This window comes from Trifolium pratense, linkage group LG6 (genome assembly GCF_020283565.1).
Source record: "Trifolium pratense cultivar HEN17-A07 linkage group LG6, ARS_RC_1.1, whole genome shotgun sequence".
In the NCBI taxonomy this organism is placed as follows: domain Eukaryota; kingdom Viridiplantae; phylum Streptophyta; class Magnoliopsida; order Fabales; family Fabaceae; genus Trifolium; species Trifolium pratense.
In genome coordinates, this window is record NC_060064.1 from 11,959,895 (window position 1) to 11,987,476 (window position 27,582).

A 27,582-nucleotide genomic window follows, 5' to 3' on the forward strand; every position below is an offset into this window, starting at 1 on the left:
TTGATTTGTTCTGAGAGAAAATTTAAAGTTAAATCTCAAAAAAATGCTATGCAAATGTTATTGCTTAGATGATTTAATTTGTTAGATTGCATTTTAACTTGAACTATATATAGGATTATTTGGATATTGATTTTATCGACATGGTACATTTGGAAGAAGCCTGTCACACAAGTTAAGTGTTATGAAAATATTTTTTTTTAATTAATCATATGAAGTGGATGATTGTAAGTACTTGGTCCTATCGAATAGAATGGAATTATACTTTAATAAAATTTGGAGAAAACGAAAGATGCATAGTACTTTGTTTTGGAATGGTGAGTTGTTCAATATATGCCATATGGAACTTGTCAAAGGGAAATATAAAATGTGCAGTAACAACAATTGTGAACAGATTTTCTTTTACTCCATAAAGTCATGGGTCGGCTAATCAAACAAAACAAGAATCCAACTTGGTTAAAAATTTTGAAATTTTCGCTTAATTTAGACCTCCTATATTGTATCCGGGCTTTTCAAATTTTCGTTTTTGCCCTTTCAGTAAGATTCAAATTCTATTTTTCAAACCAAATAGTAGTTTAGGTTTGCTCCAGGACTCCACTCCCTCGAGAGAGGATGCCGGCTGAGATTGAGTTGGGAGCCAACCTAGACTTTCCTGGGGCTTGGTTTCAGAAGATGGAATGTCTAATGTATTTTTACCTGGCGAACTAATTGGATTATTGTGAGCAGAACGCTAAACCTCATCTCACCCCCTTAGCATATAGATCCACTCGATGATGAACACTCGAACCGAACTCGCCCCTCCCTTTTTTTGGGCATAGGGACGCGAGAACCTAACCGCTTTTTTAGAAAATTTGCCTTTGCCTTGCCCCTACATCTGAAGAAAATGCGGCCGCCGAAAAGGAAACAACCTCTTCAAGAAAGCTTTGCTTGTTAGGTGCTGACTATTCATTTGGACAATGCTCTAAACACGAAAGTGTGGCGCCCTCTTATCCCATGCTGAGTCACAGGCAGTCAGGCAATGCCTCGGAAAGCGCGGACTAGCCACATGCAGGGAAACTTGCATGTGTGGTTCTTGTCAGAGACCCCGATATACTGTACTAATATGTGTAGGTCCTCGTAATTAAAGTGAGATTGTCATGGTGCAAAAGCAGATTGGTTATGCTCTTCATTTCTAGTCTAGTAGAAACTAATTGAGCCATGTTTGATCTCCCAGAAGCGGAAAGTTGAATCAGTTGCAAGCTATAATGTAAAATATGCGCGAGATGTGGTGCTTAATAATAGTCCCCTGTTGACAGAAGCATATGTCCCAGCAGTGACGGAGCCAGAAATATTGAGCAGTGGGGGCAGTCAAACTATGATTATAGTCCATAAAAATCAATATAATTTTTATATGTTCGTAATATATTTTGAACATAAAGATGTTCGACATAATAGATGAACACATCATAAACACAAAAGAGTCACAATATTAACATTAACATGAACATAAATTTATGAATAAAAAACGAAATAGAAATTTTTTTGGAGGATGAAAACAATTTATTTTTATTTTTAAGAACTAAAATAAAATTATTATTTCAAATAATTAATAAGTGGATTTAATTTAGTTATAAAATACTATATTATAGAAGGATGTTTAAAAAATTTGAAGCTAAATAAATAAAAAATAAAATAAGAAACACATGCAGGAGATATTCCTTTAGAGCATCTCCATTTGTGATACCACTTTGGGTATCATACATTACTAACAAGTGGTCCCTACAATGTCATGTAATATTTCTGCAATTCATACATATTTAACTCCAATTGTGATACCATTTGTTGAGTATCATACATTAATGACAAACAATAATATTTTGACATATATGGAAGTTATTAAATTGAATTGATATACCAAAAATAAAAATAATAATAACATTAAATTGATGATACGGTACCTTATTTAAGGTACCAGTATCATCAATTTTGATATCATCTGTGCCACGTCATGGAACTCCAATAATAAAAAAGTTAAGATACGGTATCATTAGTCTATGAAACTCTCTTAGATACTCTTATTGAAGATGATCTCAAAATGACTTGCATAGATAGAGTAATACTCTAAGAGTATATATGTGGGTGGACATGTATACAGGGGCGGACCTCTTCAAGGTTTGGTGGGGCTACAGCCCGATTTTTTTCTAAAATAAAAAATAAATATTTTATAAAAAAATTTAGGTTATTTTATATATATATTCGTACAAATATTAATGTAAATATTAGTTTAAAATTTATTATTGATGACTGTAAGCAGGAGCGGACCCAGACACAAATAACTGGTGGGGCTAAAAAATTTAGACACTACCCGAAAAAAAATTCATTGATAATTCAGTTGAACAACAAACAATATATGAAATTTACTAATACAACATGTATATCCAAAAAATGAACAACAAATCAACTATTAAGTCCCTTATAATTCATTGATATACACATGAAATATCAGGGTGAGGGGGTTGCCACAAACAGCTAAGGACGGCTTAGGCAGAATTTGATTATTGGTAATTTAATTTAATCACTAATATTGTGTATGTAAGTAAATAGTAAATAACGTAATAATATTGTAATTGTAAATAACGTTGAGGCAATAGGCCAATAGCCATGAGGCTTGACTCCTTCTCCTTATCTCCTCTATTCTTAGACCATTTATGTTGCTTCTTGTAAATGTTGTTATGAAACTGAGCCAACAAAATCGATCACCCCAAAAAATGCATCATACTTACTTTATCTTAATTTTCATTTTTGCATCAATGTAAGAATGTTATCAAAAGTTTCACCAAAGAAAAAAAAAAAGAATGTCATGAAAAGTCACACTTGATCATTCAAAAGAAATTTTTTTTTTTTTTGACATTTACCATCAAGTTTTCACGAAGAAAAAAAAACCTGATAATCTAGAGTTCGGTCATGAGGTAAGTAAAATTTGGCTAAAAATTGTTCACACTAAAAATCAAACTTAGATTCTCCTAAACGATTCGTCCTGCAAAGAGCTCATTAATCACTTAATCTCAATATCTTAATTTGAGACAAATGATATTTCTAGTCATCACAATTATTTACCGCATCAAAAATTGTGTTCTCATAAACTTGACTCGAGATTACGGTTCTTATTTACAACTTCAAAATATGTTTATGTAATGACAAACTACTTTTACAAACTGACAGTAAATAGGAGGTGATTTTGAGCATTGTTGAAGTTTTTTTTTAACAAAAATGGTTTAAAAAAAAAGTTGGGAGTAAAATAAACAAACATTTATGATGATTTGTAGGAATATAAAATGATAAATGCAAGGAGTACGAGTTAAATTTTGATGGTTCCTCTTGGTCCATAGATTGCTTATTAAAAAAAAAAGCATTATCAAAAAATATATTCAAATAAGATTTATACTATTAAAAAAACATTTTCTAGTAAAATTTACACCCGATAAAATTTATAGGCTTAATTAGTAAAATGGTCCCTTAAAGATATTTTTGGTTTCAGATTGGTCCCTTAAAAAAAAAGGTCTCAATAGGTCCCTTAAAGAAAAAAATGTCCGAATAAGTCCCTTAAAAACATCTCCATTAATCAGTTTGATCCCTAAAAAGAGGTCTGACCTTTTTTTCTTTAAGAGACCTATTCAGACCTTTTTTTCTTTAAGGGACCAATGTGAAATCAAAAATGTCTTTAAGGGACCATTTTACTAATTAAGCTAAATTTATACTACCAGGATATATCTTTCGATAAATACAAACATAGAAGAGATTTTTATCAATATAAGGAAGGCGAATAGCAACCATCTTAAATTTTTCGGTCCATAGAAGTGAAGCCCATAATTATTAGCCCATCAAAATCATTCTCAGAGAAAAAAGAATATGCACTGACATGATAAAATAATGTTACATTGTCAATCAATATCAACCATCTTTAAAGATTTTTATCACATCATCCCACTTCACCCATATGACATGGCAAAATGATATTGTAGTTTTTTATTTGAAGATCGTGTATATCGATTAAACTCTTTTTAAAAAATTGTTACAATAGATGAAATTACTAAAACGCCCTTATCTAATACTCAAAATTACCTTCATCCGCTAACTATCTAACTTTGCGAAGCCAAACCCCTATTTGTCTTCTGTTTCCGATTAACCACCGCCACCACTGACCACCAGCGCCAGTTCTTCTTCTCCTCCCACTCCCGCGTGTCTCACCGCCGACGGCGAAGCTTTCTCCCTCTCTGAAACACACCGGCAACCGGTAAGCTTTGTTTCCCTCTCTCTTGCACTCTCTGACCGGCTGTTGTTCACTTGTTTGATCTTATTCTTGAAAGCTTAGGTTTTTTTGGGATTGTTTTGTTTTGATTGAATGAGTGATTGCACATTGTTGATTGTTGATTTTTTTCCTATTCAAATTAAGTGATTTTATTCTGTTAACTTAACTGTTATTTTGTTCTTGTTTCAATTTTCTGTACTTGTTAATTGTTATTTACTGCTATTTGTTTTCCTGGCGCTGCATTTTTTCTGCATCTGTCAATTTAATGTTGCCTTAAGTAATTCCCTGCTGTGCTGCTCTCTGCATTTTTTCCTGCATCTGTTCTTTTTCTGTGTTGCTGCAGTTTAATGTTGTCTGCATGCTGTTGCATTTCTTCATCGTTTGAGGCTGAGCCTGTGTTCTTGGTTGTATTTATTTGGAAAAAGGAAGGGATTGGAGTTAGGACTGTTCATTATTAAGTGCAAACCCAACCGTACTTATTTACTGTTCTCGGTTATGAAGAATGATGCATTATATTCTTTACTCTTAATTACATTCTTGATAACTGAGTTGTTTCTGACTCTAAAGTGCTTGTGGTTCATGTTTTTCATATTGCAGAATTCCACTTGAAATAATTGAGTAAGTTCAGAAAAAACAGTTCGGTTCGGTTAACTGAACTATAAGTACAGTTTGGTTCGGTTTGGCTATAAACCATAATGGTTTGGTTCGGTTTTTTCGAACCATTGTTATGGTTCAGTTCTTTGTCTGAACTGAACCATGAACAGTCCTAATTGGAGTATTGGTTTCGATACTGGTTTGCAGCGGAAGCAGGCTTATATCTGTTTATTATTAGCTACTTTTTTATTGACTTGTGTTTTGTTTCCATCTTAGGTGTTTGTAAAAATTCTGGAGTAGTTGTGGGAGGTTTTGTTGTCTTACTGTGTAGGTGGATCATTAGTGATTGTGGTTGATTTAGTTAGCTTATGTTTTCCTTAGTAAACCATCCAAGTTTTTTTTCCTGGTTCCGCCACTGAAGATATATATGTTATGTTACTTAACAAATGTCTATTTATCATGTTACCTCATTTATTCATGGTTGTATTTTGAACTTATTGTGCCCTATTCTTGTTTTTCTAGTGCTTGGTTAACCTCTTCAGTTCACACTTGCTTCTCCTTTTCGTAAACTTAAGCTGGAAATATGGGTAAGTAATACTTTTTTCTAATTTAAAAAAAAAACTCACTGGTTTGCATTAAATCTGATTTTATCTGTTATTAAATTATGTTGCAGCGGAACAAACCACAGAAAAATCACGCCGAGAACGAAGGAAAGAATCCCGTTTGGCAAAGAAAACATCCAAATACCAATCTTGGCTTCAACACCAGGTATAAGCTTACATAAGTTATTTCCACTGCAAAAAATTAAATTATATTGTTTTTATATGTGCCATAGGCTATTTTCATAAGCTATCTTGGAGAACTTATGAAAATAAGTATTTGAAAAATGTCATAAACTGTTTTTTATAAGTTTTCCCAAATAGTCTCACAAAACTTATGTCAGTAATTAGCTCAATTAAGCCAATCCAAATAGACCTATCTTTTACTCCATTCATTTGAGGTTTTCTTTTGTTTTTGTACCCCAACAATGACAAAATTCTATTAATTTATTTATAGAAATCTGAATCTATTAAAAAAAGTACCAATCAAGATCCAGAGTTAGAACCTGAAAGCAAATTGGACCAATCAGTTAGTCCTAGTCTCAATGAAACACAAGTTGTGAAGAAATTGAAATCTTTGTCTGAGAAACAAGTGGCAGCTGAAGAACATGCCTTGTCAGAAGATGAAACTTGTGACACTGTTGTAAGGAAAGTGAAGAAGAGTTCTAAAACAAGTTCCAAGAAGAAGAGGGTTGAGTTGGGTGTGTCGGAGATTTCGTTCGCTGCCCAAAAGGATTTAGAATTGGAAAGAAAACTCTCGAAGAGGCTTAAGGTGAAAGAAGGAAAATTGGGGGGATTGGATGATGGATTGAACTTGTTATTTGAAGGATTTCCGTCTGGTGATGATTTATTTGGAGATATGGAGGATCTTGATACTGATGAATTACCAAAAAGGAAGTCGAAGAAGAGCACGTTGAGTAAGAAGCAGAAGTTGTCAAAGAAAGGGGTGGAAGCAAAGTCATTATATGGCGCATCGGGACCTGTGGAAGCTCCTGATCAAGATGTAGCATTTGAAGAAGTTCCCGATAGTGAAACTTCCAGGAAGAAGAAGAATAAGAAAAGAAAGTTGGCGAATCAAGAGCAGGAAGATGTTTGCATAGTCAAACCTGTGGAATCCTGTGGAACAGATGCGACATCAGGGGATGTTGCTGCTGAAGTTTCTGAGAAGAAAGAGAAAGGAAAATATATAGCACCTCACTTGAGAGCTCGTGCTGGCAATGAACCTGAGGAGCATACTCAAATTCGAAGACGTGTACGAGGTAGGAAGGGGAGAGATTTTGTTTTGATTTCATATTTCTAATTGTGTGTCTGTCATTTATTATTTCTCTTTTGATTTGAACTTGTTTCTTCAGGCCTTCTTAACAGGATTTCTGAATCAAATGTTGAGTCAATTACTGGAGAATTGTCCTTGATCTTTCAGGTATGCCATTTCTATAATTTTTTAACAAATGGATTTTCATTTGATTCTAGGATTTGTTACTCTTATTTGTTAATTTTTAAATCCTGCCAATTTTGTTTTAAATTTTGTACAATAAAACATGCCAACTTTTTACAATAAAAAACTGTATTTTTATATTATATGTGCCCATTAATGAAAATAAAGTGATCAATCTGGAAGAAAGAACTCAACCTAGTTTGCCTTCTCAAATTTGAATATGTCCAGTGGTAAATGGTTAAACTCAAGACCTTTAGCTAACCCTACGATGGAGGTTGATGTTCTCCTGAGGTTATCAATTGATGTATCTTGTGGTTATGAATTAAAATAAGTTCAATAAAAAATTACAAAAAAAAAAAAATTAAATGTTGGTTATCTTGTCTATGCGAAGAATTGGTGTCCATACTAATTCATGCCGTTGCACCTCCCCATGTTTTTGCTTCAAATTAAAGTATATAAGGTCATAGTAATTAATGGAAATGGATGTTGCAATAATTGTTCGAATAGTTTCTAGTCTGACTACTTGACTTGTGGCCTTGACATATTTTGATGCTAACTTTCAATGTTTGATATATGCATATCCCTTGTAGCTTTTATCAATACCTTGTTGCTTCTATGAAATACAAACAGATATGTTTCTCTGGAGGTTTAACAGACACTTCTATGATCTAATCTCTTTGCAGTCTGTTCCTCGTAGTGTTGCTTCACAGATTATGATTGAGGAGACTTTAGCATCATGTTCTGGAGGCCCCCGTGGCAATAAACAGTAAGGATTTTTTGCCCTCCTGTTTTACTCAGACCTCCCTGTGCAAAGTTTGCTAAATCTGTGATATTTTGTTTTCTATGTTTGGAAGCATATTGTTGAACCATTGTGATGGTTAGGGAAAGTCATAAAATAGTTGAAGATACTAAGTCATAAAATCGACGAAGATACTCGATCAAATTTATTGTAGACAAGACATGGTTAAACCATTAAAAATTGATTGTCTACGGATTTAGTCCAGTTTAGTTTAAGCCTAAAACCTTAGATACATGCAGAAGATTCTCCTACGTGGAACAGTGAAAATTTACTAGAATGCTAAAAAAGGAAAAAAAAGTGGATAAGGATATTCTTTGTAGACACAAGAGGGGAAGAAGTGGCTCAAAATGCTTGTTTGATAAACACGTGTTTGAAATGATTAAATAGCTATAGATAAACTTCTGCAGGATTCTGTTTAGAACAATTGATCTTTATTAAGAAGTCCCACATCGGATGTGAGTTGGCCTGGACATGAGTTTATAAGTAGAGATACTCTTTACATTACAAGCCGGTTTTGTTGGGTTGAGTTAGGCTCAACTTCCAATTCTTAAGAATCTTCATTGTAGAGGTTGTTGTTCCTTTTGTAAATATTCTATAGCATTCAGAAATATTGCTTAGCCCTTTTATTACTTCAGCTTTCTTTTTATTTATTTGATCTTCCTTCCTTTGAGTGTTTTGTTTATCCATAATCTCTTTTTATTTATTTGATCTTCCTTCCTTTGAGTGTTTTATGTTGTTCTCATTGTAACTGTCAATTTTTCTTGTGTAGATATGCTGCTGTGTTTGGTGCATTTGTTGCAGGGATGGCCTGTTTGGTTGGTATGGACTTCGGTGCAAAGTTTATGGCTTCCTTTGCCAAATGCTTTGAGGTATAGCTTATTAACAAAATAACAAAGTAAATTAGAATTTAGAGTCCAATGGTATGTGTGTATTATTTGTTTCATTTCATTTGTCGGTTTTGGTTTCTTCTCCAAATCATCATTTGCTCTCACTGCAGTGTTGTAAAGACTACAAAATTATAATCTTCACATGTTTTCTGCACAGGATGAGTATCATAAACAAGACAATCTCTCCTTGCGGAATATTGCTCTTCTCTTATCATATTTATGTATATTTGGAGTCTGTTCTAGGTGGGTAAATTGTACTGCACCATGCATCATATAATAACATTTTAATTATATTTTCCTAATAAATATCTCTTAAATATTTTTCAGTGATTTAATATTTGACTTTCTAATCATGCTGAGCAAGCGTTTGACCGAGGTGGATGTCTCTATTATTTTGACTGTGCTACAAAGTAAGTTTTTTTGTTTGCATTCTGCTTTATTCCAAATTATAGAGGCTCATTTAGTTCCCTTCAAATCCTCATTTGCAACTGACTGCTGGATCATCATTTACTAAAATAATGAAAGGAAGTCCCTCACTGAAGGGATTGCTGGTGAAATGGACTATTTGAGTATTTTCCTTTATATAAGGATTTTCTACTTTGTTGATATCATACGATGTTTTGCTGGGTTAGACAGGACCACTTTGACACCGAGGAACTGAACGACACGAACTTTAAATTTTAAGTTGGAACTTTTGAGTGGTTCAATAAGCACTTAGGGGCCCATTTAGCTAGCTTAAAACTATTAGATAGCTTCAGTCATAAAGTCTAATTTTGAATTATGTATTAAGAAGGCTAACCATGCTTGGCCAGGTTAGCCTCAGGTCCTAACAGTTTATCAACCACATTGCGTTTTCTTGCATTTCTCATGTTGAGATCCTATGAAACTAATAATTACATGATCTTGTTGAGATCCCACATCGATTAGAGATACGGCTGAAGTAGTTGTATAAGATATGGGCAATCCTCTCCTCACTCCTTGAGCTAACTTTTGGGGTTGAGTTAAGTTTAGCCCAAAATCTTAAGACAATATCAAATCATATCCTAGATCTTTTATTGGGTCACCCATATCTGTCTACCTCCATATGTCTAATCCTAGGCATGACGGGGTATGTTGAGATCCCACATCAACTAGAGGTGTGACCAATGCTGTCCTTATAAGGCTAGATCAACTCTTTAGTTCTTGCCCCTTGAGCTAGTTTTTGGAGTTGGTTAAGCCTAGCTCAAATTCCAAGACACCTAATCAATTCAAAGTACTTCTTATATACATCATTATTTACATATATTCCACAGTTGGTTATTAATATCATCTCTATGTTTCTATTTTTATCATGGTTATTACTGCATGCATAGGCATACGACCTGTGTTGCTGTATACAACTGCTTTTATCCCCTTTATTTCTCCCTTTTCTGTTCAAATTGATGGACCCATGTAATATTATACAGTAGCAGGATTTTTTAGATGATTCTCATAGGAACTTGCTCAATTAGGTAAACATGATTATTTTTATTGTATTTGTATTCATAGGTTGTGGGATGAAAATAAGGGCTGATGATCCAACTGCCATGAAAACGTTCATTCTTAATATTCAGGATACGTCAAATAAGATGAAGGCTTCCTCTGGAGATGTCCCTGAAAAGAATAACAGCAAAAGAGTAAGGATGTTGTGTGCATGTTTTGTTATGCATTTGAAAGTCCAGACCATGGTTTTTGGCAATAGCTTGTTTCTTGTAGCTTTTGCAAACCATGGTTTGGGGATTTCAAATGCAAAACCAAACACACTATGTTTTATCATCAGAAAACTGCCTCTAGTTTTTCTGCCCATAGTTCAACGCTTATTAGTTGATAACACTTGTAGATGGAGTTCATGCTTGAAACCATATATGATATCAAGAACAACAAGAAAAAGACAGAAGAGGTTAACCCTCGAATTAAAAAGTGGCTACAGAAGGTACCACTCTTTAATCCCTGTTTTATGGCAGTTTTTGTTATTTAAGCTCCTTTCTGTGAAGATATTATGTGTTATGTTCCACTATAACTTAAACTCTAACCACATTAAACTTAAATGACATCATTAAACACGGAATTCCTTAATTGGTAACTGATTCTATAAACTCTTAATGAATTCCAATGACCTTCCGAATTCCAATGACCTGGAAACAACTCTAACTGTTGAATATATGACCGATTCATTCTACTTGGGCAGCGCAAAAATGAAGTTCCTCCTCTGGGTATGAGCATCCTTGTTGAACATGATACCATTTATAAGACCAAATCATGCATTTAATTTTATGGTTTATTTAGGAATAGTGTCTAGGACTTGTTTGAAGTTATTTGCTTATTGAAAGATTGGGTGTTGACTTTTTATCGGCCTAGTGTATAACAGAATAAATAGCTTGCATTAGAAGCGAGTTCGGTCTTTATATAGAGTGTAACTCAGTTCTTTGTAAGAAAATCATTTGTTTCCTTTCTTGGAAAATATCTGAACTGTTTTTCCTTTTTTTTTTCTCTCATTTTCTATCATTTTCGAATGCTTTCTCAGGACCCTATAAACACTAATAATAAATCAAGTATTGAAAAGATAATTCTTTTATAAAATTGCTATATGAATTTTTCTGTTAATCAAAAGGTATTCATCTGTTCCCTCTATTTCTTACTTTGAATTTTGTTTCCAGTTAAGAGTTGATGATATTTCAATTAGAGGGCTTACATGGAGTAAGTTACTTGATCCGGACAAGAAGGGCCAATGGTGGTTGTCTGGAGATGTGGTTTCTGCTACCGATAATGTTAAAAATATTGAAGATGTGGCTAACAAAATAGACAAAGATGTTGCTGAAACCCAACGAATGCTGCAGCTTGCTGCTGCTCAAAGGATGAACACAGATTCCAGAAGGGCAATATTTTGTATAATAATGTCTGGGGAGGATTACATTGATGCATTTGAAAAGCTTCTAAGATTGGAACTACCAGGCAAGCAGGTCAGCCATTTTTTTTCTCCCGTTCCTAATGTCTTTTTTCGAATTATGAGACTTTCCGTCTTGTGATATATTTTTCGTTCATTTACTTCAGGACAGAGATATAATGCGGGTTCTTGTTGAATGTTGCTTGCAAGAGAAAGTTTTTAACAAGTACTATACAGTGCTGGCTTCCAAATTGTGTGAGCATGACAAAAATCACAAGTTTACTCTACAGGTATTTTTCTTTAGGTCTAATCTAAATTTTAACATAATCTCAAAACCTATCCTAGATTTGTTATTGGGTCATTTGTAGTTGTCCACATTACATATGGCTAGTCCGGGGTATGAAGGGGGTGTAGAGATATCTGTTATTTGGCGATCCGCATTTGTCAAACATTTCATATTTTAGCATTCAGGTTGAACATTTATGCATGTTAAAATAGCATTTCATTAATATGGTTGAAACAAATGTAGACACCATAAACTATGTTTTTCAATCAAGACATTGGGCTCAAATGGTTAATTAGTTCCCACGAATCGTTCGGAAGAGCTCGAGTTCGATTCCTGGCGGGAATCATTCTTGGCCAGACTTTACTTACGTCGCGAACTCTATTTTACCGGGGGCCCTTCCCCTGGCAACCAGAGGGTTAATACCAAAAAAACTATGTTCTTTGAAAAAAGCTTACACAAACATAACTAAAACATCAAAAGTAATTTCTAAAGTTCTTCAACAAGCAGACCCTACATCTATTATTGTATCACTTTTTGAAATATACTTGTGGCTTTTATTTGCAGTTTTGCTTATGGGACCACTTTAAGGAGCTGGAGTCTATGGCTCTTTCGAGATCAATGCACCTGGCAAAATTTGTGGCTGAAATGGCTGCATCTTTTACTCTCTCCCTTACGGTTTTGAAGACTGTGGATCTGAGTGATATCACCCAGCTAACCCCAAAAAGGATTATGCATTTTCGCATTCTGTTTGAGGCCATTTTCGATTATCCTGACACCGTGGTGTGGAAGATATTCACACGTATAGCAGGGACCCCTGAACTTGAAAGTTTTAGACAGGGCATTGAGTTTTTCATTAAGGAATACATTTTGAAAACAAATAAAGCTGTATCTCAAAAATTTAAGTTGGCAAAAAGAGCCCTTAATAATATTGAAGGAGTCCTGATGCAAGAGTAAATTTTGGAGAGAATACCCAATTTTAGAGCTTCTTGTATAATTTTTTATTTATACTCCTTGTGAGTTATGAGCAGTAGGAATTTTTACAATTACTTTGCCGAAGGCTAGGAACAATTTTGTAATAGTATAAATTGCATGTACACCCTTTTTATTATGTGGGAAATGAATGTGGTTGAAACTCGAAAATTGCAAAGTAAATTGATATATTCATGTTTTATATATTTATTATATCTATTTCAATACATAAATCGAAAATCATAATCATGTTTTATAAGATTTTAAAATGTTTTTTTTTTTATAAGCATATAAGATTTTAAAATGTGATTCGAACTTTGGATGCACCAAGCAGACCCTTAAAAATATATAGCTCCGACAAGAGCTCAAGTATATGTCTCGTGTATACCACAGAAACATCGACCGAGCAGAAAATTTAGGCATGGTATTAATACTTCGCTTTTTCTTTGTTTGAGATCTTAGATCTATTGAAAATGAATACTGCTAGTTTCTCGCACCGACATACAGCAAATCCAGGTCCACATTTCAGAGTTTATTGTGATAAATACTCTGTTAATAAAAAAGAAATATTACACTTTCCTTCTCAAAACAAGTGTTGCAGTTGACTACGGTATACTTGTCAACAGTGGACTACTATTGGCCCTACCAGGCAACATCTACCTACACAAGTTCGATCAAGAGATAGGAAGGATCCGACACAAGTATGAAATTCCAAAAAATAAAGATCGGTTCCCAGATTGGAGCATAAGATGGAGATGCGGCAGACGCTCATAGGTCGCTTCCTATATTAGACTTCCATTGCAAGAATGAATAATTTTGACTATTAATATTTTTAATTATACATTATTATAAATTATTAAAAGTTGATATTTAGGGTATATTCATCAAGACAAATCTAACATCTTATATGTTAATATGTCTATATATTAGTAAAAAAAAAATAATCAAAATATGTTATGTCAGAGGGAGTAGTAATAGTACTATAATTTCCTCGCAAATTTTCTTTTTTAAGATTCATTATATAATATGGAGATGGAGGGAGTATAATTCTATAGGATGTGGTTGCATTTATTTAGTTATTCAGGACCATTGATGCCTGTCGGAAGGTAAATCTAACCACCTTAAATATAGAAAGGGCCTACTGTGCATATTTATGTTTCTCTCGTGAATGAGCCATCACCATCCTCCACCGTTGTCATTAACTAACAGAGTCTAACTTCACCATAGATAAGAATTTGGATACAAGAATTCATTACAGCTAAATCAACTTCCACTCACATCAAGTACTATCATTCCTTTGATACTACTCTATTCCTGGGAGGGATTCAAATCTAGTGACTTCATGTCATGTATAATAGATCCTTATATCAAAAGCTTTCATGACGGCAAGTGCACAGTATAATGGATATGGAAAAGATGATTCACACACTTTAGTAAGATTGTTAGAAATTCAATACTAGACGATGAATAACTCATGTAGTTTCTTTCTAGACTAAATAAAATTAATCACCCACACCTAACCTTTTAACAATATCCTTGAAAAACTTGGTGTTAAACTACGCCTTAGCGGGTTTGTTTTTGCAGTCACACACGTTGATGGTGGCAAAGCTACAATTTGTAAATAGTAGATTGCTGAGCCATGTAGAAAGCCACAATTGAAAATAGTGGTTTGAAATGCTTATGTTTTATTTGCACAAAACTTGATAAAATTGCATATCATTAAGAAATGTGGCTGAGCCACGATACAACCATTTTTGGAAAACAGAAAAGTGAGGCAAAATGAAATTTTGGGAGGGGAGGGATTAATGGCTCATAGAGCATACTAAGTACCTAAATATTGCACACAGTTATTGAAACAACCAAAATAGAATATTTCTTTGTGTAAAATCAAACAAAGCCAATATTACTACTGAGATTCTCTTTCCTTATACCCTTTCACTTGGCAAGCTCATTACGGATTTGTTTGGCTGCAGCAACCACATTGAGGAGTGCAGGCTTAACCTCTGAGTACTTGCGGGTTTTTAGCCCACAGTCAGGGTTGACCCACAAAATGTTCTTCTCAAGCACTGCAAGCATCTTGTTGATCCTGTCGGCGATCTCTTCAGTTGATGGGATTCTTGGGGAGTGAATGTCATACACACCAGGGCCAATTCCAGCACCATACACAACACCTTCACGGAAGACTGACAAAAGCTTTTCATCAGAACGGGAGTTCTCAATGGTGATAACATCAGCATCCATGTCAATGATGGAATGAATGATGTCGTTGAAGTTAGAGTAGCACATGTGAGTGTGGATCTGTAAATATGAAAGTTTAGTATAACATGTAAGGAAATAGAGAAGGAACAAAATTGTAACCCAATGGCCTGTAATATTCCAAACATACCTGAGTGGTATCTTGAACACCAACATTGGTGATTCTGAAAGAGTGGACAGCCCAGTCCAAATAGTGAGCATGCTCGGACTTCCTCAATGGTAGTCCCTCTCTCAAAGCAGCCTCATCAATCTGGATAACACCAATACCACCTTTCTCAAGGTCTTCTACTTCATCCTTAATAGCCAAAGCAATCTGATAGCAGGTCTCAGATCTGCAAATAGATTTACATACACCACATTAGAAATGCCAAATATGGTGAATGCTAGCTCTGTATGTTTAGCTTTTCATGTGACATTATAAGGGGTCGAGTTTATACCTAGGTTGGTCAACTCTAACAAAGGACCAGTTGAGAATGGTGACAGGGCCAGTAAGCATTCCCTTCATTGGACGCTTGGTGAAACTCTGGGCAAGAGTTGACCAGAAGACAGTCATTGCCTTTGGGCGGCTCACATCACCGTAGATGATTGGCGGCTTGACACAACGAGACCCATAGGATTGCACCCACCCATTAGCAGTAAAGGCAAAGCCTGACAACTGCTCACCAAAGTACTCAACCATATCGTTCCTCTGCAGTAATAGACATTGAGAATTAGTTGAAAGGACAATTTTGGAATCAGCAAACTAACACTAAGAGCATAAAATATGTCGAGCAGTTGCTCTTCAAAACAGAAGATACGGAGAATAATGTAAGTAAATTGAATAAATCCAAGTGTAATAAAGTTATCTTCGCTTCAACAGACTATAAGAAAGCCATAACGAGATGTTTTAAGCTGACCTCAGGCTCTCCATGTACTAGGACATCGATATCAAGCTCTTCTTGAAGTTCAACAACTTTACGGATTTCCTCCTTAATTGCCTTAATGTATTCTTCCTCGGAGATCCTGAATAATACAAGTGTTAATAAAGGAAGACACTGTCAAATAAACAAGGCTGAGATCAACAGTTGCGGCATTATCTTACTTCTTAGCCTTGAATTCACGGCGAACCCTCCTCAGTTCAACGGTTTGAGGGAATGATCCAATAGTGGTGGTTGGGAGGATTGGAAGATTAAGCTTCTTTTGTTGAGCATCCAACCTGGCACTGACGTTAGTAGCACGGCGATGGTCAGAACCCTTCAATGCAGCAGCCTGAAAGTTGAATAGAAAGGGTATAATTAATATCTCCACAAATTTTAATTAACAAAATAAGTAGTTGAACAAAGAGAAGAAAACTTAAGAACTCACAGCCTTCTGAACAGCTTCATTAGTCACTCTTGGAGAGGTCTTTCTTGAAGCCTGAGCTGCAGCATTAGCAGCGAAGAAGGCCTGAAAATGAAACCATAAAAACATTAACTCGGTGAATTATGTAGTGAAATAAACAGGAATTTGCATTTGTAAATAGAACTATTATCAAAAACTGTCACAAACAAACTATTGACACTTGCATATTGCTTACCACTCATTAACACTAGCTATTAATATTATAGGCACCCAATACTTGAATTTACTAAATTCTCAATCTCGCAGTATACTTCTATTATATCTCTTCTATATTAATATTCGCTCAATTATTATATTTCCATTACACAATTTCACTTTTTAATTCTTTTTTAATAAAAAAAAAGAAAATTGTATTGCTAAATGATTAAATGATGGATTATCTTTTCAAAATTAATTTAATATTCTTATGATTTTCAATATTGTGCACAGTTATATTTTATTATTAAATATAATACCACAATGTCTGTAGGTAACAAACAAAATCAAATTAGATTGACAAAATATTTCATCAAATGTGAGATGAAATGAAAGAAATAGAAGTTACCTCATCCTTGTTGCCAGCCAATGCATTAGCCAATGCATTTACTTCAACAACCTTTTGGGCAGCAAAAGCTAACCATGACTTAATTTCATCATCCAACTTTGTCTCGTTAACAAGATCCACAGCAGTGTGAAGGAGTGATGAGGAGGTAGATACAACAATTCTCTCTGCATATGATTTGAAAATTAGATACATCAAGTGACAATGTTTACTTCAAAGTTCAAAGTCTAACAAATTTTCCTATGTAATGAATGTTCAATGAATACCTTTGCCAACGATGCCAGCAAGAGCCTCTAATGTACTGAGAGAAGCAGCAAGATCATTTGCCCAAATGTTCCTTCCATCAACCACTCCAGCAAAGATCCATTTTCCACTGGGAAATCCAGCCTTGATCAAATCAAGAGTCTTAGTTCCACGTACTAAATCAAATCCATATGCGGCAACACCAGCCAAGGATGTGAGGGTCTTGTAATTCTCGGCAGGAACATCAGCAAAGTAGGTCTCGACGAGAACATGTAGGCCTTCAAAAGCAGGTGCAAGTTGTTCGTATGCATCAGTAAATGCTTGCAACTTGTGAGGTTCAAGATCCAAGACAAGTGTGGGTTCATCAAATTGAAAGAATTGAGCACCAGCTGCCTTTAGATCAGCAATAACCTCCCTGCATTCGTAGTTAAAAGCAAGTTAGATAACATAACATTAATATAAGCTGGGAAAACAATAATGCCCCACAACAATTAAACTTCTTACTTGTAGACAGCAAGGACTTTGGGAAGCAGAGATAGGAGAGAAAAGGATTTGTCAACTCCCTTGGCGGCCTTGGAGAGCAACAAGTAGGATACAGGGCCAACAAAAACGGGAACAGTGTCTATTCCAAGCTGCAAGACAAATCAAATATTCAATGACAGTATTTATAAAATATATGAAAATGCTACTTGCTCCATCCCAAAATAACTAACATAGTTGATCGATTAACAGAAATTAAGGAAAGTGTATAAATGAAAGAGAGAAAAATACTTTTACTAAAAGGCAAAATCTCATATACCACTGATTTTTAGTTGGGTACTGGCTATAGGCAAAATGCATTTAATATTTAAATTTATTTTAACATACACTAATTATAAAAATGTCACATGTCATTGAATTTTACCTACAAGGTACAGGTACCAAACTAAACCCGGAAATTTTTCTTTTGCAAGCAAGCAAGCAGATCAATTATTTTGGTGCGAAAGGAGTAAGAATTAAACTTTTACCATAATGAACCACACAGGTGAACAGACCAACTCTGCCAAGCACTCACTCACATGGCAACAGTAAACAAGAAACACACAAAAAAGGACAAACTAACAATCATTTTTAATAAGGAACCCACCAACCACCCTAAGATCATTCAAATTCAAACCCAGATCTAACTAAAAATGTCACACATGGCAATACTTCCCAATGGCATTCAACATTAATCTAAGCTAACAAAACAAACTTCCTTTCTACATATATAAAAAACAAAAAAATACATACCGCCTTAGCTTCCTTGTATTCTTCAACAGCCTTGTGAGAAGAATAAGCGAAGTTAATCTCAGGGCCCAATTCTGGGACAATAAAGTGGCTGCATCAACACACACAAAACAAACAGTTCAGTAACCAGATCAATAAAACACAACAAAACCAACTGATCAAACAATACAAGGGTACATCATCATCACTTACTAGTTGGTGTCAAACCACTTAGTCATCTCCATAGCAGGCAAGGTAGCATTACCTCTGGCCATTGAGAAGTAAGTATCAAATCCGATCTCACCGCCGGTCCAGCCATACCTTGGAGGAACAGCGCCGAGGGTGGCGGTGGTATCAAGTACCTGATCATAGTAAGAGAAAGTGTTGCTTGGAATATATTTGATTCCAGCATCAGACTGTTGTTTCCAGGTTGATGCTCTTAGATCAGCAGCCACCTTCTTCAAATCCTCGGCACTGCTCTTACCATCCCAAAATGACTCCAAAGCAAATTTCAACTCTCTCTTAGGTCCCACACGAGGATATCCAACAATATGAGATGCCATTTTTCTGTATAAATCATATCAAATCAACTCCAGATTTCAACAAAAATAACAAATAACAAAATAATAATAATAATAATAATAATAATAATAATATATCAATATATTAATATTATAAAGTCACGAGATTCACATTTCAATATACTTGACTATTAAAACAAGCATAAGACAAACAAAACTAATCGAAATGAAAATTAATTAATTACTTATTAAAGGATTGCAGACTAAGCGACTAGTTGAGTTCCAATGCACTCGATCATGAATTTAACGGAAATCAAGGTAGAGCAATGATTTGATGATTAAACAAGATTTACATAATTTAAGTGAAAATTGATTAGAGAATGAAAAATTGAGTCACTAAATAAGTTCGAATTAGCATAAATGAGGTTAAAAACTTGGATCTAAGTGCGAATTAACGAAAATTTTGAGTTGAAATGCATTCGATCTTGAATATAGAGTGTGATTTTAACGGAAATCGAGGTTTTAGAGCAATGATTTGATGATTGAACAAGATTTACTTGATTGAAGTGAAAATTGATTAGAGAATGAAAAATTGAGTGATTAAGTGAATTGAAATAAGCATAAATGATGTTAAAAACTTCGATCTAAGTGTGAATTAACGAAAATCATGATTTCATAACAACGATTTGATGAACTATAAGATTCACGGTTTCAGATCCAGTGGATCTACACGTTATGAATCAGATCTATAATTAACAGTGTCGATTGAAGGTGATTATTACGTTTAACGGTGGATCTATCTAGAGTGAAAATGGGAAGAAAGAAAATGAAAGAATCCGTAAAAGAGGGAGAAAGAAATGAGTCAAGAACTACGACGAACGAACCTTACGGTGTTAGTGTAGTAGACTAGTAGTGTTCTCTGTGAATCTTCGACGCTTCTTCTTCGTAAGGAGTAGCTTGAAGCAGAGAACAGAGTGCGAGCAATATTGAGTGACTTTCGGGTTATTTATAGCCGTTTTCTCTCAGATCTCACGAATTATAATTATAATTAAATAGATAGATTTATCACAGTCACAATCTCACCCTCCCCTCCATTTCCTCGCCACTTTTTCTTTTTTTAAAAATGATTATTAATTTATTACTATTTGTCAAAAAAATATCAATACTACCTCATGTTCTTATTATAAAAAAAATTATATTTTTCAGATTCATAGAAGATTAGATGTATTTAGTTTATAATATGGTTTAGATACATAAAATATTCTATGATTTTAAAAAAAAATTTTTTTTTATAAGGACTGGAGGAAGTATTAAATAAATCTAGCCAATTTTTCATTTTTTTTAAATGATTATTAAGTAAATTAATGTGGGAAATTTTCGAAATATTAGAATGATAATAAAATTGTGATCTTTATAAAAAAAATGCTAAAATTGTGGTAAATTTTAATATGAATCATATTTAAGATGTGGTGTGGTGTGGGTATTGTGGACAAAGAGAAACCATAGAGTGTTCCGAGGCTCATCTAGTACCTTGCATCAGATGTTAGACAAGATCAAACTTTTTTCTTATCGGTGGTTGAAAACGAAGAATTTTACTTTAGTCTCAAACTACCATAGATGGTGGTATAGTCTTTTACTATGTTTGGGCCTTGTATGATTTGATTGGCTTTCATTATGTGACTTGTTGTAATCTTTTGTAGTCTTCTTTGGCACATCTTGTGCTGAGAAGGCTGTTTGTTAATATATCTCATTTTAGCTTATTCAAAAAAAAATGTGGTGTGGTGTGGTCCATTGTGATTGTGAATCACTCCCTTCATTTTTTAAAATGTCTTTTAACATTGAATTTAACATTCATATTTAATTGTCATTTTAGTATTTTATGGGTGTGATTTATCAATTACACTCATTGTCAACAAAAAATATAAATTTATTGGTGGATTAAAATTAGCATGTAATAGGAAGATAAGGTGCAAATACACTTAGTTAATTTAGTGTTAATATTCTAAAATGACTCTAAAAAAACGGAAAGAGTAGTATTTAAAAATATTTAAAATTTCAACGATTGAGATAATGATTTAATTGATTATGGTTTAATTAAAACACCAAAAAAATAAAGAAGTGGTTCATATTAAACTGATGTCAAACATGTCATTGTTTTAGCAATAAAGATGAAGAAAAACATAATTCTTACTTCGAAATAATATTGTCAAGAGTCGTTAGAATTTCTGGTAATTTTAAGCATTGGTCTACGGTGAAACACTAACGAAGGTGATTCAACGTGGCACTCATCTTTATTCGAATTTTAATTTAAAATATGGTAATTTTGTATGTGAATTTCAAAAGAATGTAATTTAAAGGGTAAATGTCCATTTACCCCCTGCAAAATTACAGATATTTCATTTACCAGGGGTGCGAATTTTTTCTGTTTACCCACTGCAATGTCAAGACTTTTCCATTTTGCCCCCTAGATGGACAAGTGAGCATCTGACTGTGCATTTTTGCTGACGTGGCATGCACACGTGGAAATATATTAAGTTTATATTTATTTTAAAAATCGACGTCATTTAATATTATTTTTAAAAGCATTATTATTTTTATTTTTTTTAAAAAAAATCTTATAACTTTATTATAATTTTTTACTGCAAAAAAAAAAATTCAAGAAATAATAATTTTTTAAAAAAACAAAATTCTTAAAACTTTATTATTCTTTTTTTAATAATTTTTTTTAAGAATCTTTAAAAATAATAAAACCTAAATTTAAAAAGAATTTTAACAAATAAATTTTAAAAATAATAAACGTATTTTTTATTATTTTTACAAATTCATAAAAATTTAGCATTATTTTTTTACAGTAAAAAAATTATTAAAGAAAACATAATAATAAAGTTTTAAGAGTTTTTTTATAAAATAAAAATTATAATTTTTTTTATAGTAAAAAAACATTATTAAGAAAAACATAATCATAAAGTTTTAAGAGTTTTTTTTATAAAAAAAATTATTACTCTTTTTTACAGTAAAAAATAAAATAAAAAAAACAATAATAATTTTTAAGAATCTTTTTTAAAAAAAAAACAAATATATATAATTTTTTTATAAATATTAATTGACATGGATTTTTAAAAATAAATATAAATTTAATGTATTTTCACGTGTGTATACCACGTCAACAAAGATGCACAGTAAGATGTCTACTTGTCCATCTAGGGGCAAAATGAAAAAATTTTAACATTGTAGGGGGATAAACAGGCATTTACCCTAATTTAAAAATGTATGTGACTACCAAACAGAAAGTTGTTTTTGGATGTTTGCATTCAGCTCATGCTCAGGATTTTCTTCTAGCTATCTCAATCGAGGATTAGGTCAACATATGTCCCCAATAGAATTTCTCAGTGTCCTCAAATATCGCCCGATGATTTCTCTATTTCCTGCTAATGAAGTATGCCCTGTTTGTCGTAAAGCGTGTCTGGATAGATTTGTGGAACATGCATTTCATTGTCGAGAGCTTCCGGACTACAAATACAGACATGACTTTGTTCGGAATATCATTTTTTATGTTTTTAAGCGCGATAGAGTATCTATGAAGAAAGAGGCGTTTGTGAACTTCTTGACTGACCCACTAGAGAGGAGATCTACACAGAGGTCATCCGATGTTTTGGTGTACGGATGGGTAGGAGAAAAACATGCATGTGTGAACTTGACTGGAGTTTTCCCACTTATGAGTTGACGGCTGATGATTTTACTGTATGACATGCGGCCCTCAAAGCTGCTTCAAGCAAAGTGCCCAAACAAGTGAGTGTGTTCTACAAATCAACATGTGTTTATACCATTTGCATTTGACATGTTTGGTTTCCTAGCACCAGATACTATGAATATTTTGAAAACAGTTCAAATAGTCATGCATAGCAATATGGTGTCTCTGGTCTCTAGATGTACTACCTTTAGTCCTTAATATAAGAGAAAACTTATTTTTTTCGATACATTGAGTAATTAATGTATCTTTTGTGTAATATAGGCTATATACTTTTTTTTTATAAATATATAGGCTAGATACATTAGTTACTCAATGTATTTAAAAAATAAATTTTCTCTTATATTAAGGATCAGAGGGAGTAGTACTCGAGATGATTGGTTTTGTCATTCAAAAAGGGTTAGCAACACAACTTATTGCATGTTTGTCTTCCATTCATGTGTAATTATCCTACGTATATATAACGATTATATTTATAATTTAAAAAACAAATTGTAGAAAAAAAATAGAATTAGTTAATGTTTGTACAGCTATTACTTATTACTACTCTAGTCTTAAATATAATAAAAAATTTGATCAACGACAATTAATCTTTTTAGTCTAAAATTTATACCAAGCACATTAATCTTTTTTGTCTTGAAATTCACAACCATACACATAGTTAATTAGTTAACCAATAAAAATTAAGAAAACTTTCTACAAGAAAAATTAAGAAAACTAATACAACTGTAAAAAAAAAAGTAAAAATACCTTTCAATAACCATATTATTAGTAAAAAAAATTATTTATAACAAACAAATCAAACTACTACTCCCTCTGGCTTTATTTATAAGCAAAAATTAACAAAAAGCTTGACCTCAAATAGAAACAAAAGTTATCAAAAGTAATTTTATTTAATATTATTCTTCCAAAAATGCTACAATAATTGTTCTACTTTTTGACATAATTGCATAATATTCCAATGCAAATTTAATGTCTTGACAATCCGATTCACACTCAACATGTCGAAAACCATTATTCCAAGCGATATGAAGGCCATGTAAGATCGCTTGCAACTCTGCATTTATATTTGTAGCGATACCACAACTGCCCAAAAAATCCAATAATCAATTACCATTAGTGCCTCAGATTAAACATATGAAACCAGAGCGCCCCGAGGTACTAGGAGAGATACCATCAACATTTAATTTAACAACTGAACTTGTGGGAGGTTTCCAAGCTACCATACGAGTTAAATGTTTCATTTTAGAATTTGTCTCAAGTCTCTATATTTGTTGAGCCGATTTTTATTTTATTAATATTGTAAAATAATTTATAATTTGAGACGATTTTAAGAAGTGACAAACAATTTGAGGACAGAAAGATATAAAAAGAAAAGAGAGTTTCAAAAAAAAAAAAATCTAATAAGAATTAATTAAAATTCTTCTTCAAAAACGAACATAAATAAATAAAATTTCTTATTAAAAAACAAACATAAATAAAAATTCTCCATTACTTCCTCCCTCCGCTACCAGCATGCCAAGTGTGAACAACACTCAACAAACAACACTTCGTTTTCCTCCAAAACAAAGGCATGGATCGGTGGTGGTGGTCCAACAAAAAATAACTATGCAACACGTTCACAAAACACCAACAGAATAGTTTTTGCATAACGTAGCATCACGCTAACACGCGCCATATTAACGACGCTTCCGAGTTTAGACGACAAAAATCAAATTTGTGAATTACTCATTCCGTCCCAATTTGTTTGACATAGTTAACTGTTGTGTATTATTCATACATATTGTTTTGACCTTATTTTTTTACTAATAAACAAAAATAAATATTAACATATAAGATGTTGTTTCATTCGTCAAAATATAGGTATTGTCAAAATATCAAATTTTATAATCTTTACTATTATACAATTAAAAATATTAATCGTTAAATTACGTGAAACAATTAATTGTGTCAATCAAATTGTGATGAAGGGAGTATGTTTGCTAAACGGAGATTGAATTGCTGAAACTAATGTTACGTTACGTGAGTGCGAGTTTTTGGGAAGTCGGTGGGACCCATGGGGGTTGGTCATGGTAGTTGGTGGAGAATTCGTGGTGGGCTCCATTACTTGAAACTATTTTGCACGATGTTTTTATAGGTTAAGGTTATACGAATTAAATTGATTTCTTTTTACTATTAATTTAATCATTTAATTAATTTAATTATCTTTCAAATTCAATACCCATAATATCCTTCTTCTCCTACTGCATTAAATTGGTTTATTTTTATGAATCTAATCATTTAATTAATTTAGTTATTAAAGTATCATTCAATACCCATAATATCCTCCTCCTAATGAAAAAATGGCGGCTTGGTAGGTTTAAGCTGCCTTTGTTTTGTCGTGCGTTCATGCAAGGGTAGGTGGAAGTGGAACAAACCAACTTAATCCAATTTTATATTTTCTTTTTACAAAAAAATTAGGCTCAGTTGAGGATATAATCCAGCTGATCACTATTATTATAAATAAATAAATAAATAAAAGGGTTAGGCTAAACAGGCCTTCAAACAATTGTTAAGCATATTAAAAAAATTAAAAGATAAATTTTTATTGAACAAGCCAAAATGAGATATATATTAATAAAACAGTCGTTCCAAGATAAGGTGTACCGAGATCGACTACAAATATTTACAAAGAGTCAAGGAAAAAACATAAAAAAATCATATAAGGCCCAAACAAAGTAAAGAATTAGACCACCAGCTATGGTAGTTTGAGACTAAAGTCACACTCGTCGTCTTTAACCACCTAATAGGAAAACAACTTAATCTTATCCAACAATTGATGAGAAGTACTTGTTGAGCCTCTGAATAATCTATGATATAAAGTTAATGTTAGAAAGATAACTTTTTATGTTTTTAATGTGTTAAATGTACAAATTTCAAGATGAAACTTAACTAGTGCGCCGAAGTACTGTGTAGCATTTTCTTAAATAAAAAACTATTTTTAGGTTTATTAAAAAACTAACATATCTGATCTATATTATAGACTAGATATATTTAATTTTCAATAAATCTAAAAATTATTTTTTCTTATAATAGTGACCAGGGGAGTATCAATTTAAGATAATCAAAATTTTAAAGCTAAAAAAATATTTATAAACATATTCATATATTTACACTTTTCCAAGAATATTAACAGGACTACAACTCAAAATTTCTCGAATTAAAAATATATTTTTATTTTTTTTATAGAGAAATATATTTTTATTTAAAGAAATAGAGTCATTTTATTTTAAATAAAAATCGGTAAATAGATTTACCAGTGTCCCTGTGAGCTTAGCTCAATTAGTAAGGACATTGCACTATATATGCAGAAGCTGAGGTTTGAACCTCGGACAGTCCACGTATTCAGCTTAAAATAAATAGGTTTACCGGTAATAAAATTCTATTGGATAGCAAAAACAAGGATTAAAAAAAAAAACAATTATAGTTGGATTGGCCCCGCTTGTCTTAAGTAAATTAAAATCTAAAATTAACACAACATGATGTTTCAAAAAAATTGTACAAAACCTTTGTAAGTGGTAAATGTTCTTTGAGCACTACAAACTTTTATGTCATCGATGGGGATATTATCCTCTCAATCTAATTTTTTTTTTTAATTTTTATGAATTTCTTTAATATGTGATCATACATGATCAGAACCGACGTAGTTGGTGGTCGTCGTCTCAATTATTATAAAAATAAAGATGATTATTAATGTCTATTTTTAAAAGATGATGTCTACCATCATTAAAGTCTATATTTTTCTACGGTGGATCAATTATTATAAAAATAAAGATGATCGTTAATGTCTATTTTTAAAAGACGACGTCTTGTCGTCATTAAAGTAATTATTTTTCTACGGTGGACCATTTATAATGGTAATTCATATTAGATTTGAGTTTAATTATTGTGAACCGTCAGTGTAAACATTTTTTACACATACATCAAATAATGTGTTGACACATCATTGAATGAATGTGACATATCATATGTTTTTACACACAATACATGACGTGTTGATATTTTATTTGACGCATGTGTAAATTAATTTTACACTGACAGTGAGTATAAATTAAATTCATTAGATTTTATTTTAAGTTATATGTATTTAAACAACTTAAACTTTTTTCTTTTACTTTTTAGTTTTCTATTTTCTATATAGTTTTTCATTCAGAAGCACCTATTATCCAACTAATCATAGTTGGAAAGATTCTAATGGTTAGTCTAGTTGGTAAAGCACCAAGAAAATGTTGAGATAAAGGGATCCTACCTATCCTTTTCCAAGAAAAAAGATCTTAATAAGCGTTGTCTATGTGATGAAAAGTGTTTGTGCCAGGAATAGAAAAATAACTTGTTATGTGAGAAATTACACAACATCATTCTCATTCTATTTTCCAAATAGAAACAGAGTAAAAAACATAAATAGAAACAGAGCAAAAAAAAACAGGGTGGATGAAAACAACAAGTTTTATGCGCAGAAAATTGGAGAGAATGAGTGAGAACAAAGTCATTTTCCGGTCTCTATGTTACGTCATCAATCAAATGGTTTATAAGTAGGATATCCACTAATTGTGACGTTATATTGACACCAAAATTTTGATGTCAAATATCATATTTTGATTTTTGCATTCATTTTTAAAATATGGATAAATCCCAGTAGAAGATAAAGATAAGAGAAATTATTTATGTGAATTTAACTCATAATAAAAATATTATATTATATATGTGAGAGTTGAAGTTCGAATTCTTAAAGGTAGAATTCTAGCCACTAAGTTTTTTACAATACACCCGAGGTTTCATGCTCCACCCACAGCGGATCCGCCCATCCATCTCTTCAGGACCGTTAGGTTGAACTCAACGGCTCCCCGCAT

General features: G+C 32.8%; 2 protein-coding genes across 5 annotated transcripts; one reads left to right on the top strand and one right to left on the bottom strand.

Moving 5' to 3' along the window:
- The first annotated feature begins 4,058 nt into the window (after nucleotides 1-4,058).
- LOC123890119 (nucleolar MIF4G domain-containing protein 1) lies at nucleotides 4,059-12,939 on the top strand. 3 transcript variants are annotated; one of them, XM_045939665.1, is made up of 15 exons: nucleotides 4,059-4,270; nucleotides 4,883-4,903; nucleotides 5,402-5,466; nucleotides 5,553-5,647; nucleotides 5,936-6,737; nucleotides 6,831-6,898; nucleotides 7,597-7,679; nucleotides 8,482-8,581; nucleotides 8,757-8,842; nucleotides 8,927-9,009; nucleotides 10,127-10,254; nucleotides 10,458-10,550; nucleotides 11,275-11,577; nucleotides 11,669-11,791; nucleotides 12,352-12,939. In XM_045939665.1, the coding sequence occupies exons 3-15, from the start codon at nucleotides 5,463-5,465 to the stop codon at nucleotides 12,739-12,741; spliced, it is 2,358 nt and encodes a 785-aa protein (XP_045795621.1). In that variant the 5' UTR covers nucleotides 4,059-4,270; nucleotides 4,883-4,903; nucleotides 5,402-5,462; the 3' UTR covers nucleotides 12,742-12,939. The 3 variants fall into 3 exon arrangements, with proteins under 3 accessions (XP_045795621.1, XP_045795620.1, XP_045795622.1); XM_045939664.1 differs by lacking the exon at nucleotides 4,883-4,903; XM_045939666.1 differs by lacking the exon at nucleotides 4,883-4,903 and having other exon boundaries at nucleotides 4,059-4,263.
- A 1,517-nt stretch (nucleotides 12,940-14,456) lies between these two features.
- Nucleotides 14,457-19,986, bottom strand: LOC123890120 (5-methyltetrahydropteroyltriglutamate--homocysteine methyltransferase 1). 2 transcript variants are annotated; one of them, XM_045939667.1, is made up of 12 exons: nucleotides 19,830-19,986; nucleotides 18,638-18,991; nucleotides 18,449-18,536; nucleotides 17,681-17,808; nucleotides 17,200-17,591; nucleotides 16,937-17,100; nucleotides 16,357-16,437; nucleotides 16,094-16,260; nucleotides 15,909-16,014; nucleotides 15,450-15,700; nucleotides 15,143-15,344; nucleotides 14,457-15,054 (listed from the first exon to the last, which is right to left on the bottom strand). In XM_045939667.1, the coding sequence occupies exons 2-12, from the start codon at nucleotides 18,985-18,987 to the stop codon at nucleotides 14,692-14,694; spliced, it is 2,292 nt and encodes a 763-aa protein (XP_045795623.1). In that variant the 5' UTR covers nucleotides 18,988-18,991; nucleotides 19,830-19,986; the 3' UTR covers nucleotides 14,457-14,691. The 2 variants fall into 2 exon arrangements, with proteins under 2 accessions (XP_045795623.1, XP_045795624.1); XM_045939668.1 differs by having other exon boundaries at nucleotides 19,835-19,969.
- Between the last annotated feature and the right edge of the window lie 7,596 nt (nucleotides 19,987-27,582).